The sequence below is a fragment of the Mycteria americana genome, chromosome 19, assembly GCF_035582795.1.
Source record: "Mycteria americana isolate JAX WOST 10 ecotype Jacksonville Zoo and Gardens chromosome 19, USCA_MyAme_1.0, whole genome shotgun sequence".
Taxonomy (NCBI): Eukaryota; Metazoa; Chordata; class Aves; order Ciconiiformes; family Ciconiidae; genus Mycteria; species Mycteria americana.
The window spans coordinates 1,817,403-1,832,694 of NC_134383.1; the positions used below are offsets into that span (position 1 = coordinate 1,817,403).

Sequence of the window (15,292 nt, forward strand, 5' to 3'; positions counted from 1 at the left end):
CTTCTGCCTTGGAATGGTGCTCACTCCATCGATCTTGACGCAAACCCACTGCAGTCAGTAGGGTACTTTCTAATGACGCAGCTGGGTGTTGGATCATGCTTTGAGCTGGTTACCTTTTATGACAGAAATGCCAGTCCAGGTGATAGTTACCACAATTTTCACCCAACAGGTGCTGACCAGTGTCACTGGACAGGTTTCTGGTCATGAGCATTGTACAGCATTTGTTGCCTATCAGCTGTTCAGCTCCCAGTGGGTTATAACTTATGAGGTGTAACCTACAGATGACAGAAGCAGTCAAAAGCTTTGCAGAAATGAGGAACAAATTGTTGTGGTCATCCGCAGGAATGGAGGTACACACTGCCTGCCCACTAGTCCTCTGCTACCCCAAGGACTCTCCCCAACCATAGACAGACCATGGTAGCTTTTTGTGCTGCATTTTATGGATTGATTCCTTAGAAAAAAAATCCTAGGGACCGTGGGCCAAACTTCCCCATAGTTACACTGACACTGCTGTGATGGGCCGTGCAAAGGCCAAATTTGACACAAGGCTTTGAAGTGAGGGCCCATCCTGCCCTGATATCCTGCTCAGGATGGGTATTGCATGAGTGTCTATGCCTGCATATCCAGTCATCCTTCATTTGCATCCCAGGAGCTAAGGAAAAAATGCAAAAAACCCCACGCTTAGCAAATAACAAGACCATTATTTTTCACAGTTCGAAATTATGTGATGTCACTGTAAAAGACTGCATACTTAGAAGAATACACCAATAAAAGTGGCTCAATTTACCTGAGCCAAACTGCAGTCTACCCACCCCCCATCATCCTTCTGTTCATCACCTTAGCGCAACGGAATGGATGCCATAGACAGCTCAGTTTGACTTTTCATTTGAAGGCTTCTGTTCCTTGTAAGAGCTGTTCTCTTTTTTGTTTCCTGAATATTTTTTTTTTTTTAAATCTGAACTATCGCTACACCTTCCACATCCAAACTATGTTGAAGCTTTTATATTTCAATACTATGACAAAAAACACGTTTCACACTAAAATAGTCACGCACCCACAGTGCACAAGCTTGCAGATCTAAAGTAGAATAAAAAAGAAAACAAAAGAAAAAAAAAAAAAGAGAGAAAAACAACCCAAAACCCCAACAGAAGGAACATCTCTATACAATGGGCTGGTCTTCCCCTATATACCTCTGCCTTCCTTCTGCTCAAGCCTCCTTTCTTTTCACTCTGAAATCTGAGCGTTACTCTGCGATTCCCAATGATAACCTCCCCCTGCCATAATGACAATACAGGTACTACATCAGCCCCCTTTTCCAACTGTTAAAGACACAATGCCAAGGCAAATGAAATCAAAGGGAGTCTTGGCATTGACTTCCAAGCACTTGCTCTTGATTTCATGGTTTTAATTCTGCAAAGCATACGCGGATGACTCAATACACATGATGTGATAGAATAGAATAGTTCAGTTGGAAAGGACCTACAACAATCATCTAGTCCAACTGCTGATGGAGCCGGCTTTGCAGGAGGGGTCTTGCACACTGCCAAGCACCCTTGTGCAAAAAATCTTTGCTTTTAAATCAGATTTCTAGGGTCAAAGGAAATGGTATTTACCGACATACTAAGGAGAAATTGATATAGTCAAACATCTGAGATGAGACCAGACCAGCCCTAACTGTACAATCTCCCTTCTGCTTCTCAAAGCTCCGGGAGGGTTCCATGAAGGAAAGGGGAGAATGTCCTAAAAAAGCAGAGATACTATTTCTCTTATGCAGTCAGGCCCAGGTCCAGCAAGGGACTTAAACTCTTACTAAATTTAAGTATAGAAGGACTCTCACCAGCAACTCTCTCATTCCAAGTTAAGCGTGCGTTTATGTGGATTGCTGGATAAAGACCTTGATTGGTGACAAGTGGTTTGAATACACCCCACCCACCCAAAAAAACCCAAACCAAACCCCAGCATTACTTTTCTTCTTACTCCAGTAAGAAATAATAATAATAATAATAATAATAATAACAACAACAACAACAATAATTAAGAAAAGATAAAGGGGAAACAACTACTGTAAACATCCATGTTTTAAAATGTCTCCCTTTGCAAAGCAAGCATGCTGCTAACCTAGTATCTATAGACTGTATTTACTTAAAAAAAAAAGGCAGCTATTTTACACATACATTTAAACACAACAAAAATTTAAAAAAAATTTGTCAATTGTAAACACTGGAAAGAACAAAAGTTGGCAAAAATTAACACAAAATTTAAAGAAATGTAGAGTCTGAATACTGCAAATTGAAATATATCCCCGAAGCTGCAATTTTGGCATTCTTCCTAAAAAAAGGTAATAATAAAACCCAAATAAATGTCTAACGTGGAGAACAGAATTCAGTCACAAAGAGCTCAAGACACTTTGCATACTGAACAAATACAAGGTGAACAGAAATTATAACTTATTTATGAGGCTTTACATATTTCAAACTCGACTGAAAAGTATAAAAATAAATTGTGGACTTTGTTCATTAAGTACCAGCTGTACCAAGTAGTACAGTGGTTATATCTGCTATACTAACGAAGGAAAGAACAGGGTCTTTTTTTTTTTTTTTGTCTTTTTTTTTTTTTGTCTAGGACTAGTTGATTTTGAACTTCCCAACCACGTTGCAAATGGTATTTGCAATTTTGCTTATTTGAATATACACAGGGTCAGCTAAGCCCTGATTTTATTACGGGTTTAACCCTGTTTTTAAAATGTATTACTTTTTAAAAGCAAGTGCACAACAAATAGAACCTTTCTAGAAATCTTTAAAAAAAAAAAAAGAAAAAAGAAGAAAAGAAAAAAGAGAGATTCCCCCCCTCCCCCCATTTATGCATTTTCTGTTTTGTTTTGTTTGGTTTTTTTTTTTTTTTTTTTTAAAAAAGGCAACAGACACTAGAGGAATGAGATGTGTGTTGTGTTTTGTGTATTAAATGCTTGGGTGAAGTTGTTCTGTCATTCATTTTCATCTGTCGCTGATCATGCTTTGCTCTCATTTTCATTTGTTTGTGTGGCTTCATTGGGGACCGTCTTGACTTCTGCTGGAGGTGTCTTAGTTCCCGTTGCTTGCACTTCAGATTTGTCTTCTACTGGGATTTTCCTGAAGAAGAATCACCAAAATGGCACAGTTTAGAGACAGAGAAATATAGACTGTCTATTGCTGAATTAACGATAAGGAAAAAATATGTTTCTGGAAACAACCAAATATACTGCCTTGCTAGAGCAAAATGAGCATTTCTAGATGCAGAAATATGTAAAACCAAACTCACCCCCCGCCCCAGCTTCATTTAGCTCTATTAAAATCTTTTTTGATTTTTCTTCTGCCCTGATTTAACATACTAGTAGGATGAGGTCAGCAGAGGTGCAAGGTGTGTTGTTGGTGTGAAAAAAGGAGCAAAAGGGAAAACTCACACAGTTGCAAAGGAATTTGATTTTACCATCAGTCATTTATGTCACCCAAATGTCCTATTAAAACAGACTGCCGTTTTAGCAGAAAATCTTTTTCCCTACAGGAAGCCAGTCCCAGAATTTCCCAGTATGTTGCAGGAAGGGAAACACAGAAGCAGTGAATTTTGCCAAACACATTTTCACAAGTGTAAGGGAGGTCAACATCTTCACAGTCTAAAGCTCAGGTTCACCAGCCTGTCTTTTGGCACTTTACTGAAGAATCAGAGAAGCCTGTTTGTCCAACTCTCTCTTCATAGTCATGAAAAGGGCTACATAAGGCATATCTGGCAGCCTCCCTGAAGAAGTGCCTGTTCCAGCCCATTAGCCACAAAGTTAGTCTGAGATGACTGCAATCTTAATTCATCCTGACAAGCAGGTGAGATGAATCTAAGCCTATGGCTGCAATACTGATTTGCCCCAAGGGAAGCAGATGAGCAGCACAGGTAGAAGAAGGTGGCTGGATCAGCAGAAAGAACACAGCTCTGCGTTCCACCATACCAAGAATTCATTTACATGACACGGACCAAGTTGCATTAATTAATTTGAAATGTTTCCTTACTATGGGCAAACCATTTCCTACCTCCTTTCAGCTCAGTACCAGATCACAATTCTCTATTCTGTTTGTCTCTCTGTAGCACCCAGCATGATGGGGCAGTGGCTTTAGGTGCAGTGAACTGTAGTGAACATGGATTTCTCTGCTTGGGAGCAGCTCAGCTGCACCCATCAAGGCTGCCTAGTTCCTGCCAACCCTAGTGCATCTGCTGTGTCAACCAGGCTTTCCAGGAAGGGCCAGATGCTCCATAGCTGCGTGGGGCACAAGGCAGTGCTGTGGAACAGTCACACGGCAGGAATGTCTCCTGACTTAGGGGAAGATGGGAGCACAGCAGGGAGGTAGGGAGACCAGAGCCATAAGATGTAAAGGCACCTGAATAACACAGTAAAACAGCATGGGTTTTCACTCAGATCTGGAAGAGAGCCTGGTTCTTGGTTCTACAGTATCCGACTGACTGCTCTTCCATGAATGCTAATACACATTGCAATCACAGTGTCAAAGCCAACTATCAAGGCCAATGCTTTATTTTGGATTAAATACAAAGCTTCCAGAATGAGGAAATTTTCCTGGAGAGGTGAAGATGGAAAAAGTTCTAACCAAAGCTGTGACTTTGTGTCTCCAGTGTGGTTGCTATAGCATAGCCTAGATTTGTCTGAGTGAACTGTAAACCTAGCTCTAGAACAGCTAGTTAGGTTCTTGGCAGCAATCTAGCTGACGGTGCAGAGCCCAGTGTCCTCAATACACTTTCCTTTGCAAAAGCTAAAGATGCAGTGTGAACTCAGTCTTTTGGTTTTGAGAGCTGCTCCCACAACAATCTGAGCTGCCTTTTTGGGATTCTCTCATGATAAAGCACAGACCCTGCTCAGGCAGGAAAGACAAGATACTCCTCCTATTTCATCCTGCCTCTATCAACACATGGTGTCCAAATAGGAAGCCAGAAGGAACAGGGACCTTAGGTACTTGTCCCCTCAAGGGTGGCTTATACATTTTCAGTCAGCATTTTCCAGGCTTCTGTGCTCACAGCTCTGTCAGCAACTGCCATGCAAACCGACACAGTAAGAGTGTTCTCGTCCAACATGTGCACAACAGCTGGGGACCCTCCCCCCAGTTACCCAGGTGAGGACTTGATGCTGTTTTCAGTCTCCAGTTACAGTGTCCCCTGCCAAACACAAGGTGCAGAATTGTCTCAACTGAGGTAAGTGGATCCTGTCCAGATGGCATAAGGCTCCAAAGGACTCCTAGGGTTGTCCTGCCTAGAAGCACACTGATGCTCTCTGAATAAATCCGCTGGGTAAAGGGGAGACCCGATACAGTGGATGGAGACTCATCTCTGATATACCAGGACAACACACTGCCAAGTTATCCTGACCCAACTGTGCTGCGACTGCTCGCCCTCTCTCAGACAGGATCACACTGCCTTATCCTTTTGCTAGTTTAGGGACAAATCCAGAGGTATCATGCTTTTACAGTTTCACATGGCACTAGTTTCTGCACTGCCTTACACTGAAAGAAGTTCTGAAGGGCTCCACTGATCTTTTAGGAAATTGAATTGGGGTGGCTGTCCTCACTGAACTGCAGGAACTCAGTGCCTCCGAGGACAGTGCTTGCTTTATCAAACTGAACCATTTCTGATCTCTTTCATAACAGAATAACCTACAATAGACAAAACTGCATAAAAGTCTAAAGAATAACACATTGATGATAAATTTCTGGGTTTGTCTTTTCTCTGCTTCCCTGGCACAGCCTATTCCTGCTTTCCTCCTGGACCTTTAAAGCCAAGCCCTGTTTAGTTCGTTCACAGGTGAGTTAGTTTGCTAAGGAAACAATGACATTAGTTGAGAGAACACCCAACAATAACACAGCACAAGCACCAGTGCACAAGAGACACAGCATACAACCACAGAAGATTAAAGGCAGCCATACTCGGTCTTTGCAGGTGCAGCAGGTACAGAGCTGTCTGCAGCAGAAGAAGCAAGCTCACGAGCTTGCCCGCTAGTCACACTGGCAGGAGTAGTAGTGCCAAGAGCTGCAAAAACATCCTTTGCAAGATCAATGTCTGGCGTCTTGAAGGTCCCTTCGTCCATTTTAAAGTCCTCATTCTGTGAGGGGTTTGTGGTGCTGCCTGAAGCAGCCTCACTCTTCAGATTGCTTGGGTTCTTGGTTGTCTCTGTTGGGCTCTTCACTGTACTGGGCTGCACAACTTCCTTTTCAGGGCTCTTGGTGCTTGAGACCTCCTGCTTGGGCTCTGATGGAGCTGGAGGGCTAGTGAGGTTTGCAGGGCTTGGGGCAGCTGGCTTGTTACCAGCTGCCACTTTGGAGGTCTCGGCCACATTAGCAACAGCACTGGGGCTGAGCACTGCACCTTGGTTGGACAGGACACCTGAAGACAAATTATTAGTAGCTGGAGTAGAGCTTGGGGTATCGCTGAGATCAACAAGGGGGGCCACTTTGGGGGTGGATGAGGGTGGTGGTGAAGAGACTGAGGTGGCTGCCCCTTTGGCTGGAGTAGCCTGGCCAGGCGACATGGAGTTTGAGTCAGGAATGGCCACGGCTGGCAGGGCAATACTGGAGGTCAGCGTAGTGGTCTCACTGGTGGGGCTGTTCTGAGCAGTGGCAAAGGTTTCAGTGACAGTGTCAGAATTAGTGGTGCCCGTAGTTACAGAAGGCAGCATATCCTCAACAGTAGCTGCGGTATCGGCGGGGTGCCTGTGAAGAGGACAGGAGTAGAAGAGAAATAGAGACAATGAAGCCTGTAAATGACAGCAGGGGAAAGGGGAGAAGAGTGTAAGAGTGAGAAGGCAAGTAGGTGGCACAGGAGCAGCACGGCATATAATTACAACATACACACACAACATGGAGAGGTACGCAGAGAAGCAGAAACCTTTCAGAAGTCAAATGTGCAAAGGGTAGCAAGGGCTGGCTGGGATGACTGAAGAATAACTAGGAAGAGAAAACAAGCAAAGAGGACACGTCCTTCAGGAATGGCTTGCTCATGTAGATTTTGGTTCAAGTCTTAGCCAAACATAACCCTGTCAACTTGCAGAGACTCTTCTCTTTTAGCCTAACTTTCTTCTCAGCCTCTTCCACCTAACCTCATAAGGAAGCTTTCTACCAATTCCCTGAGCCTGCAGCCCTGTGCCATCTGTCACCATGCAACAAGGTCCCAGTGCAGGGCCCCTGAATCCAGTCCCTCATCTTGGCCCTGTCCTTTTGCATGCAAGTCTAAGGCCTTCATCAAACCACACAGAATATAACTCTTTTTCTCACACACACATATAATGCATATATATATATATATATATATATGTACATACACATGCAGCTTTGAGATTATGTTTTCTGCCCTTTTGACCAGATTCCAGCCCGTTGTGTTAGCTGGAATAAGGTTTGCTTTAGGGCAATGTCTGACAGTGTAACTACGCTGTAGCAGCCATGATGTAGCACTGGTTGCCTTAACAAGTACATGGATGCGAGGCTGGAAAAACAAATGGTTTATTCCATAAGAAGCCAATGTGTCTGATAACACCATCTCAGGCTTATTAACAGAGAGAAAACCTTCATAGAGGAGGATAATTGAGGTAAAACTCTGGTAAGACTAACCAAGAAAATCAGGACAACGCAAATTCCAGCTATTCCTCAGTGCTGCGACTCCGCATTTCAGTGCTGCTTGTGGACATAGCTTTCTTTCTCCTCTCACCTCACACAGACTTCCAGCAGAGCCATTTTACCAGTGGGCCCCACTGCTAACGTAATCAGAGGAGGTGAGCAGTATGCAGGTGGAAGAGCCTGACCACCTCACCATTGTGATGACTGCTGAAGGAAAGGAATCCAACTTGTCTCATATCCTGGTTTTGTCTGGGATAGAGTTACTTTTCTTCCTAGTAGCTGGTGTAGTGCTGTGTTTTGGATTTAGTACGAGAATAATGCTGATAACACACTGATGTTTTAGTTGTTGCTAAGTCATGTTTGCACTAGTCAAGGGCTTTTCAGCTTCCCATGCTCTGCCGGGTGCACAAGAAGCTGGGAGGGGCACAGCCAAGAGAGTTGATCCAAACTGGCCAAAGGGCTATTCCATACCATATGACGTCATGTTCAGTATAGAAACTGGGGGGAGCTGGCTGGGGGGCAGCGATTGCTGCTCGGGGACTGGCTGGGTGTCAGTCAGCAGGTGGTGAGCGGTTGCATCACTTGTTTTTTTCCCTGGGTTTTGTTCCTCTCTCTCTCTCTTATTGTTTTCCTTTTTGTTACAATTTACTATTTTTTTTTCCAATTGTTAAACTGTTCTTATCTCAACCCACGAGTTCTCTTACTTTTGCCCTTCTGATTCTCTCCCCCATTCCACCGGGGGGGAAGGTGAGAGAGCGGCTGTGTGCTGCTTAGTTGCTGACTGAAGCTAAACCATGACATGTCATCAATTCGAAACCTGACCTAAATATTAACAAGAATTTCAGCAGCTTCCTAAAGTGAATTCCTCCCATTACTACCCCAGAAACTATGGAGAAGTACTCAGAGGACACTAGAATTGCAGCAGTTTAGGAAAGAGCTTAATGTAGACATTGGGCAATACTTAAACCTTGCCAGTCCCAGCTAACATGGATTCACAGACTTAGGCCCCAAACAAGTTCTCCAACATAAATGAAGCTCATAGGTAGTGCTCAACCCTCTCACAGAATAATGAGACTTGCCAGGCCTCACCCAACATCCAGAGCACAGCTACTCTGCTGCTATCAGTAGAGAGGACTGCTTTCACCATGTGTCGTTCAAGCACTCATCCAGCATTGCTAGGGCAAAGTTCAAGCAGGAGTCAGTGCTAGCGGGGGGCTGCTTTTGCTCTGGATCCTTTGCAGTGAACCTGGACAGGTGCCTGATCTACACACTGGACAGGACTGGCAGAGACAGGCCTTTCAAAAAACATTGCTTTGCTCCTCTTCCAGTGCTGGAAATAGGAGTTACTGAATCTTGGGGAAGAGAGGAGGCATTTCCTCGCTGGTATATCACAAATGGAGTGTCGAGATTTTACTCTTCTTCCTCTCTTCCTGCCCTAAGTCATGGGCATGAGAGATCAGGGATTAAGGCAACTGAGGGCAATGTATTGACCCCGTGCTAAGATTGACTAATGCCAACATACTCTGGCTCCGTCAGCGGGGTGGTCTCATTGGGCTCTGTGTGTTTTCCCCCATCATGGTTGGGGGTCCGCTCCTCTTCAGTCCGCACCTCCACAATAGGCTCCTTGGACTCATCTTTCCTGTAACAAAGGAATTGCATATGGAGATTGGTTCCCATTCACACTAGGTATCGTCCTGCAAAGACATGCTGCAAATGTCGACAGTGAATGACAGAAACGGACTGGCCTGAACAGCAGATTACTTCTTTTTGTCACTCCCCTTTCCAGTTGTTACCTACAGCACAGAAGACCACTGTGATGTCCAGCCTTTGGGCCAGCCATTTGATGGCTACTAAACAGGAATAGGACAAAAACAGAGGAACAGCTGAAGAGACCCCTTCCTGGAAATATAAAGCAGAACCAGCGTGGCCCCAGATCTTCTCAGTACCCTCCCATCAGAGATGAGGAACCCAGAACTCCCTAGAACAGTTTCTTTTCCAGAGTTGCTGAGGGGACACACTTGATCAACAGAAGGAACAATATAAGTGATGACAGTACTCACGAGAAGGCGGCTTTGCCCTCCTCCATGTCTTTGCCCTTGGCTCCTGGGCCAGATTTGCCGCATAAGTTGACAGCAATGCACATCAGCAGGCCACACTTGTTCAGGAAGTAGCATGTGACATCCACAGCCACCAGGAGCAGCACAAAGATAACAATGAGAATGCCTACGATGGCAGCAGTCCCAAGGCCTGATGTAGGGCTAGTGCTGGCTTTAGAGACCAAAAAGAGAAGAAAAGAAGGCATTATAGTTAAAAGGTGAGTTGGGGCTAGTTATGGCTCAAATTTGGCTATGCCTAGGTTGCAAGCTTGGAAACTTACAGAAAGTACGCTCTCTCTCTGGCAGCCTTGTCATAACCAGTACTTTATCCTAAAGACATGCAGGACAATCTACCTTAAAAGACAGATTCACTTAGACCTAATGGGGCTTTTCCCAACTCTGTTTGGCTAAGGCCTGGAAAGCAGACTACAGAAACCTCTTCTACTGTAGCATATACCCAGCTGGAACTCTGAAGGACTCCTGTTCCCCTCTACCACTTCCTCAAGATGTAGGCTGTGTCTAGGGTCCAGAGTGACTTTGGCCCTGCCAGCCTGGCACAAGGACAAGCGTAAGTGAAGCCTAGACTCTGTAGCATGACTTGCCCTGGTGGGACACAGAATACTGGGGGCCTCAGCATTGATTAGCCCCTTATGTGGTGAAAACAAAAGAAGGAATTAAAACCCTTCCTGTTGCTCAGGTAAGACCCAGCTGTCCAGAACTGGAAAGTGGTAAGCTTTTCATGTCTTATCCAGAGATAGCTGAGCTCATCAGTGAATGCTCTAAGAGTGTTTTGGCTTAGGTACAGACAACAATCCAAGTAGCCTTCTGAGAAAGCAGGTGGTAAAGATAATCAGACTGTCACTCTGTTGACATTGTCCTGGTCACAGCAGCTGCCTGCTCTACCACACCCAATCTCCACCATGTTTCCCCAGCTATAGAACAGAAAAAAAATACCTTGCCTTTTCCAGTAGACAAAAGGACAGCAGGTGAGAGGTGGTGATGGAGGCCTAGAAAATGCATGGGGTTGTCCATATAGTACTAACTTCAGGGGAAGCGCCTTTAACTTTCTACCTGCTTGTAAAATGCTGAGTACTTTCTTAGAAACAGGGAGTGGATAAACACATCAGTTAATCCTGTCAAAGCCTTTGATCATCACAAAACCAACAGGCGCAGCCTTGAATGTTGCCAGCTGCAGCTTCCCAGCCTCTTACTATCATACTCTGAACACAAACTACTTTTTGTTCCCCTTGTTTTATCCAGAATAATTCTTCCCAACCTGATGATCTGCAGGCAGAGCATTTAGCTGCTGGCTCATACAGTTCAGCACCTATTTAGATGTACCAAACTACTCAAAACCAGCTTGCTAGTCTCAACCGTCACATAGTCTGCCTTTCACTATGGGACTATGCACTCAGCAAATGCCTGTGCATCTGACAGAACTGCTTACTGATGAGACAGCTGAACAAGAGCAGCATGTTTGTCATTGTCCATAGGAGTATTTTGGTTTTTTCTTTCAATTAAGATGCAATTCTATAAATTTCTACTGCATTTTTTACTGCTGGATGTCACAACTCCCAAACACTTAGAATCTTTTCTTTGCAGAAAAGCCTAGCCAAGCACCTCTTTCCCCTCAACCCGACCTATGTTGACTTTGACAGGTGGAGAGATCATTTCCAGGGCTCGCAGACAGAGAGCCATGCCCTCTGCCACACATTTTATTACTTAAAAATAGGAGACAGAACATCCTTAGCATGAGGCAGATAAGTGTTGTTTCATTTTTTGACCCTGATACGTGTTAAGGAATCTGGACTCGAACAGGAAAGTTTCTTTCTGCATTTGACTATATCTAGAAGTCACTCTGAGGCACCCGACTCTGACACTTACATCACAAGTCCATTAAATGCTCAGCAGAACATTTGTGCCAGAGACCAGACCCCTGCCAGCACCTTGCAATAAGCTGCGTAATTAAATGAATTAATCACCCTCTGATGCATGCAGGGAGTGAGGAGGTCATGTATTTTCCCTCTTCTAATGTATTCAGGATTCTTGCGTGGATTATTCAATAATTAACATGTTCCTGTTCACACCAGCTCTTGGAGAAAAACCTAAAGATGTGTCAAACTTCTCATCTACATCATCTTTCTGGGAATGAGCTCCTTGGCAGGCTAGTAAAGGTGCACTACGGAAAGCATCACAGACAGGATTACAGGATAATAGTTCCTTGTTGTGCCTCCAAAATATACCTCATCTCAGTCACCAGAACTGGAGTGAGACAAAATATTTCATCCTGGGACAAATGGAATTTTCCCATGTGCTAGAAGACATCTTCTGGAAAATTCCATTTAAGCGAGAGTCCTACTCTTTGCTTCCTTCCCCACCAGCTTTTACAAGACCCGTCAGTATTAGCTATAAGCCCCTTAAGGTCAGGAATTATCTGTGGCATAAACCACATCAACAGCCTTATACATTGCCTATACCTTGTCTGGGAACCACTGCACATGACCCATCTGAACTACAAGAACTGCAAAAACTGCAAACCCATTAGGACAATTGCAGCCTCTGCCTCTGGGGCAGAGCCAAAGCTTCTGGGTCCTCAGCAGGCATTGCAGCAGTGGCTGTTTTCAAGCACCTTAGTATTTACCCATGGTATTGGACTTGGGCAAGCTGCTTTACATGAATAGTGAGGAAGGAACTAATTTATTCTCTGTGCAGGAGTCAGTTTGCTGTGCCATTAGAGATCAAAAGGTTCAGGCATTCCCACGGGATCCTGGGCCAGCCTGTTACCATTTCACTTCTGGCAATACCAAGGCACATGCATAAATAGGGATGCAAGGAGCTGGAAATGAAAGAATACCTCTGTCTTTGGCATCAGTATGACTAATGTGGGAAAGCTCTTCAGAAAAGATGCTGAGGAAAAGATGATTCAGGGAAATATCACGATCGTGGTTGAAGAATTAAAAAAAAAATTACAGTAAATGTCTCAGTCAATGTCACTTCAAAAAAGAAATGTGCAGGGATGAATTAGGTCATTGTAGCCCTACGTGCAGAATAGTACATGCAATAAAGGCACTTTATTTGAGCAAAGGTACAAGAAGATTCAAAAGCTGGAAACAGAAGGTGGATGAGCTTAGGCTAGGAATAACATGAAATTTTAACAGAAATCCCCAAAGGAGAGCAGAATGTCGTATCTTCCTCCACCACATTTGGTTGAATAGGAATCTGCTTTACTTTCTAAACAGGGATTTTATGCAGATTATTTAGCACTATTGCAGAAAAGCCTGTCTGAATACTCACCTCTGTCTATTTAGGATGAGTAACAGAAAGCAAAAACAGAAGAAAAAGATGGCTCCTGTTCCAAGCAACATTTGTCATTTCACTTAAAATGACAATGGCGGGTTCTTCTATGTTTGTGTGTGCAGGTCTGTGCATTTCTGGGACTAGTGCTTGGGAAGCAGAGTATTAGTTCTCTGATAGCCCTCGGCAAGCACTAGGATCCACTGGGACAGCTGACGCTCTGCTCTGCAAAAAAACCCCCAGCAAGTACCAAGCCTCACAAAATGACTGATCTTGCTAATTGCAACGTGTACAATGGAAAAAGTACCAGACTTCTCAGAAGCCCAGTGATGGCTCCATGATTTGATCTACAGCCTGTCTAAATTTTGCTTTTATGTAGCTTCCATCAGCTTCTTGTGAGGCACTGAAAACACTTACAAACGTAACATAAACAAAAATCTAAATGGTCACAGACAGAAAAATCTGAAAACTGTGGCAGGTATCCCAGGTTATAGGAAACTTGTCCAAACCACAGACGCATTCTCAGATAACCTGCAAGGCTTTTCCTCACATGAAAGGTTAGAAAACATCAGATATAACAGAGAAAAGATGGTTTTATGACTAACACAATAGATAAAAATGTTCAAACCTAGCATCAATTCTCTGTTCTGCCACTGATTTTCTCTGTGAGCCCAAACATCCCTGAAACAGTAAAGCTTCAGCCACTACAACTGCCAGAGATTTGCTGCAGCCAATATAACCAACACTTCATAGCAAAGAAATGCCCTGCTATCCTTCCACTCTGTCTCAGGGTCCTATCTTTTATGTGTAGGAAGCAAGGGCATAAACTATTTATAATGCTACACTAGGAGGAATACTATATAACTACAAAATAATTCTGAGTTTCCTCAGAAGTCCATTTGGTTTAATTAGCATGAAGATACAGTTCTAACCCAGACTGCTGTGGTCTTGCAGCCACAGAAAATGATCTGCAGCTGATCCACAAAATTGCAAAGAGCACCTGAGTTACACTGAGTGACTGTGCTGTCAATGAAACTTCAACACGAAGTGCTGCAGGAGACAGCAGTCCACAAGAACTGCTGTAACCTGGCAGTAGACTGACTGGCCCTGAAATTTTGGAACCCATTGCACAAGGTTATAAAAACCACCAAGCACTACTGTTCCCAAAGATCCAATTTCTGCTGCGATAGCTACAAAATAATTCTTTTCTCTCTAAACACCCAAAGGAGAACTACTGAATAGGTGCAAGCCTCCCCTCCTTGCTTCTCCCTCCCTTCCAAAGCTTTAGCTTTCCTGCTCTGCCCCTCTGTCCCAGGGAGCATGAGCAGCTACGATAGGAAAGGCTGCCAGGAAGAAGAGTACAGAGATGGGGAGAATAAGGGCAAATCTGCAGAGGAATGCCCTTGTTTTTGTGCTATTCTCAGATTTTATGTTTCAGACAATGAAACTGGGCCAAGGTAATTGCCTGCAATGGTTTTTTTCTAGGCTAGTAAGAGAGCCCTGCAATTTTCAGTAACTTTCAAATCTCTTCTACCAGTTCTGGTTATAGGAATAATACTTCCACAGGTTAAATAAGGAAACACAAAGTGTTAAAGAATTTCTTGAGTCCTTAATTCTAAAGAAGTGAAGAATTTATTAATTCCAAATTATTTTTTCAATGGAAAATGAGCTTCCTGCAAGATTGATCTTTCTAATCACCCTTATTTTACAGTGTACAATAAAATGACTCATCAATTTTACTTTCTGCAACTCTGTACAGACAACTGCCCTGTCAGAGAGAGCAGAACCACTCAGATGTGTCTTCCTAGTGGGGTCTCAGCTAGAGTGTGCAGAGAATGTTCAGGCACAGGCAAAGAGACAAAAAAGGGACGGAGAGAAGCAGATAGGATTCCAGGCATTTCAAAGGTCCTACAATATTTGGCAGAAGAGAGAATAAACAAAACAAATAAAAATTCGTTTCATGCATCGGAAGGAAAAAAAACCCCAACAACAAACAAGCCAGGAGAAAAGCTATTTGTTCTCAGTGGATGCTAACAGCTTTAATTTGCAAAGACTTAAAAGCATCCTTCAAACAAGGGGTGCCACATTTTACAGACCTCATTCTCTCAGACATTCTGCACAATTTATAGTGGAGAAAAGCAACATGTGAGCAACCTTCTATTCCAAGTGACAACAGCTTCTGTTTCCACACATATAGGCTTGACAATTTATGCTTGCTTTCAACTTAGCCACTAGGTAGCAGAAATACACAGCAATCTGTGGAGCATT

General features: G+C 43.7%; 1 protein-coding gene across 3 annotated transcripts in view; it reads right to left on the reverse strand.

The window, feature by feature from the left end:
* Positions 1-987: 987 nt before the first annotated feature.
* NCAM1 (neural cell adhesion molecule 1) overlaps positions 988-15,292 on the reverse strand; it is a 158,627-nt gene continuing 144,322 nt past the window's right edge. The window contains exons 16-19 of one of the 3 annotated variants that reach the window (XM_075521323.1): positions 9,695-9,902; positions 9,157-9,273; positions 5,952-6,734; positions 988-3,128 (exon numbers count right to left, since the gene is read on the reverse strand). In XM_075521323.1, coding sequence (XP_075377438.1) covers positions 3,008-3,128; positions 5,952-6,734; positions 9,157-9,273; positions 9,695-9,902 — 1,229 coding nt within the window. In that variant the 3' untranslated portion in view covers positions 988-3,007. The remainder of the gene's footprint in view (positions 3,129-5,951; positions 6,735-9,156; positions 9,274-9,694; positions 9,903-15,292) is intronic. The other 2 variants (XM_075521324.1, XM_075521326.1) reach the window with 2 other exon arrangements.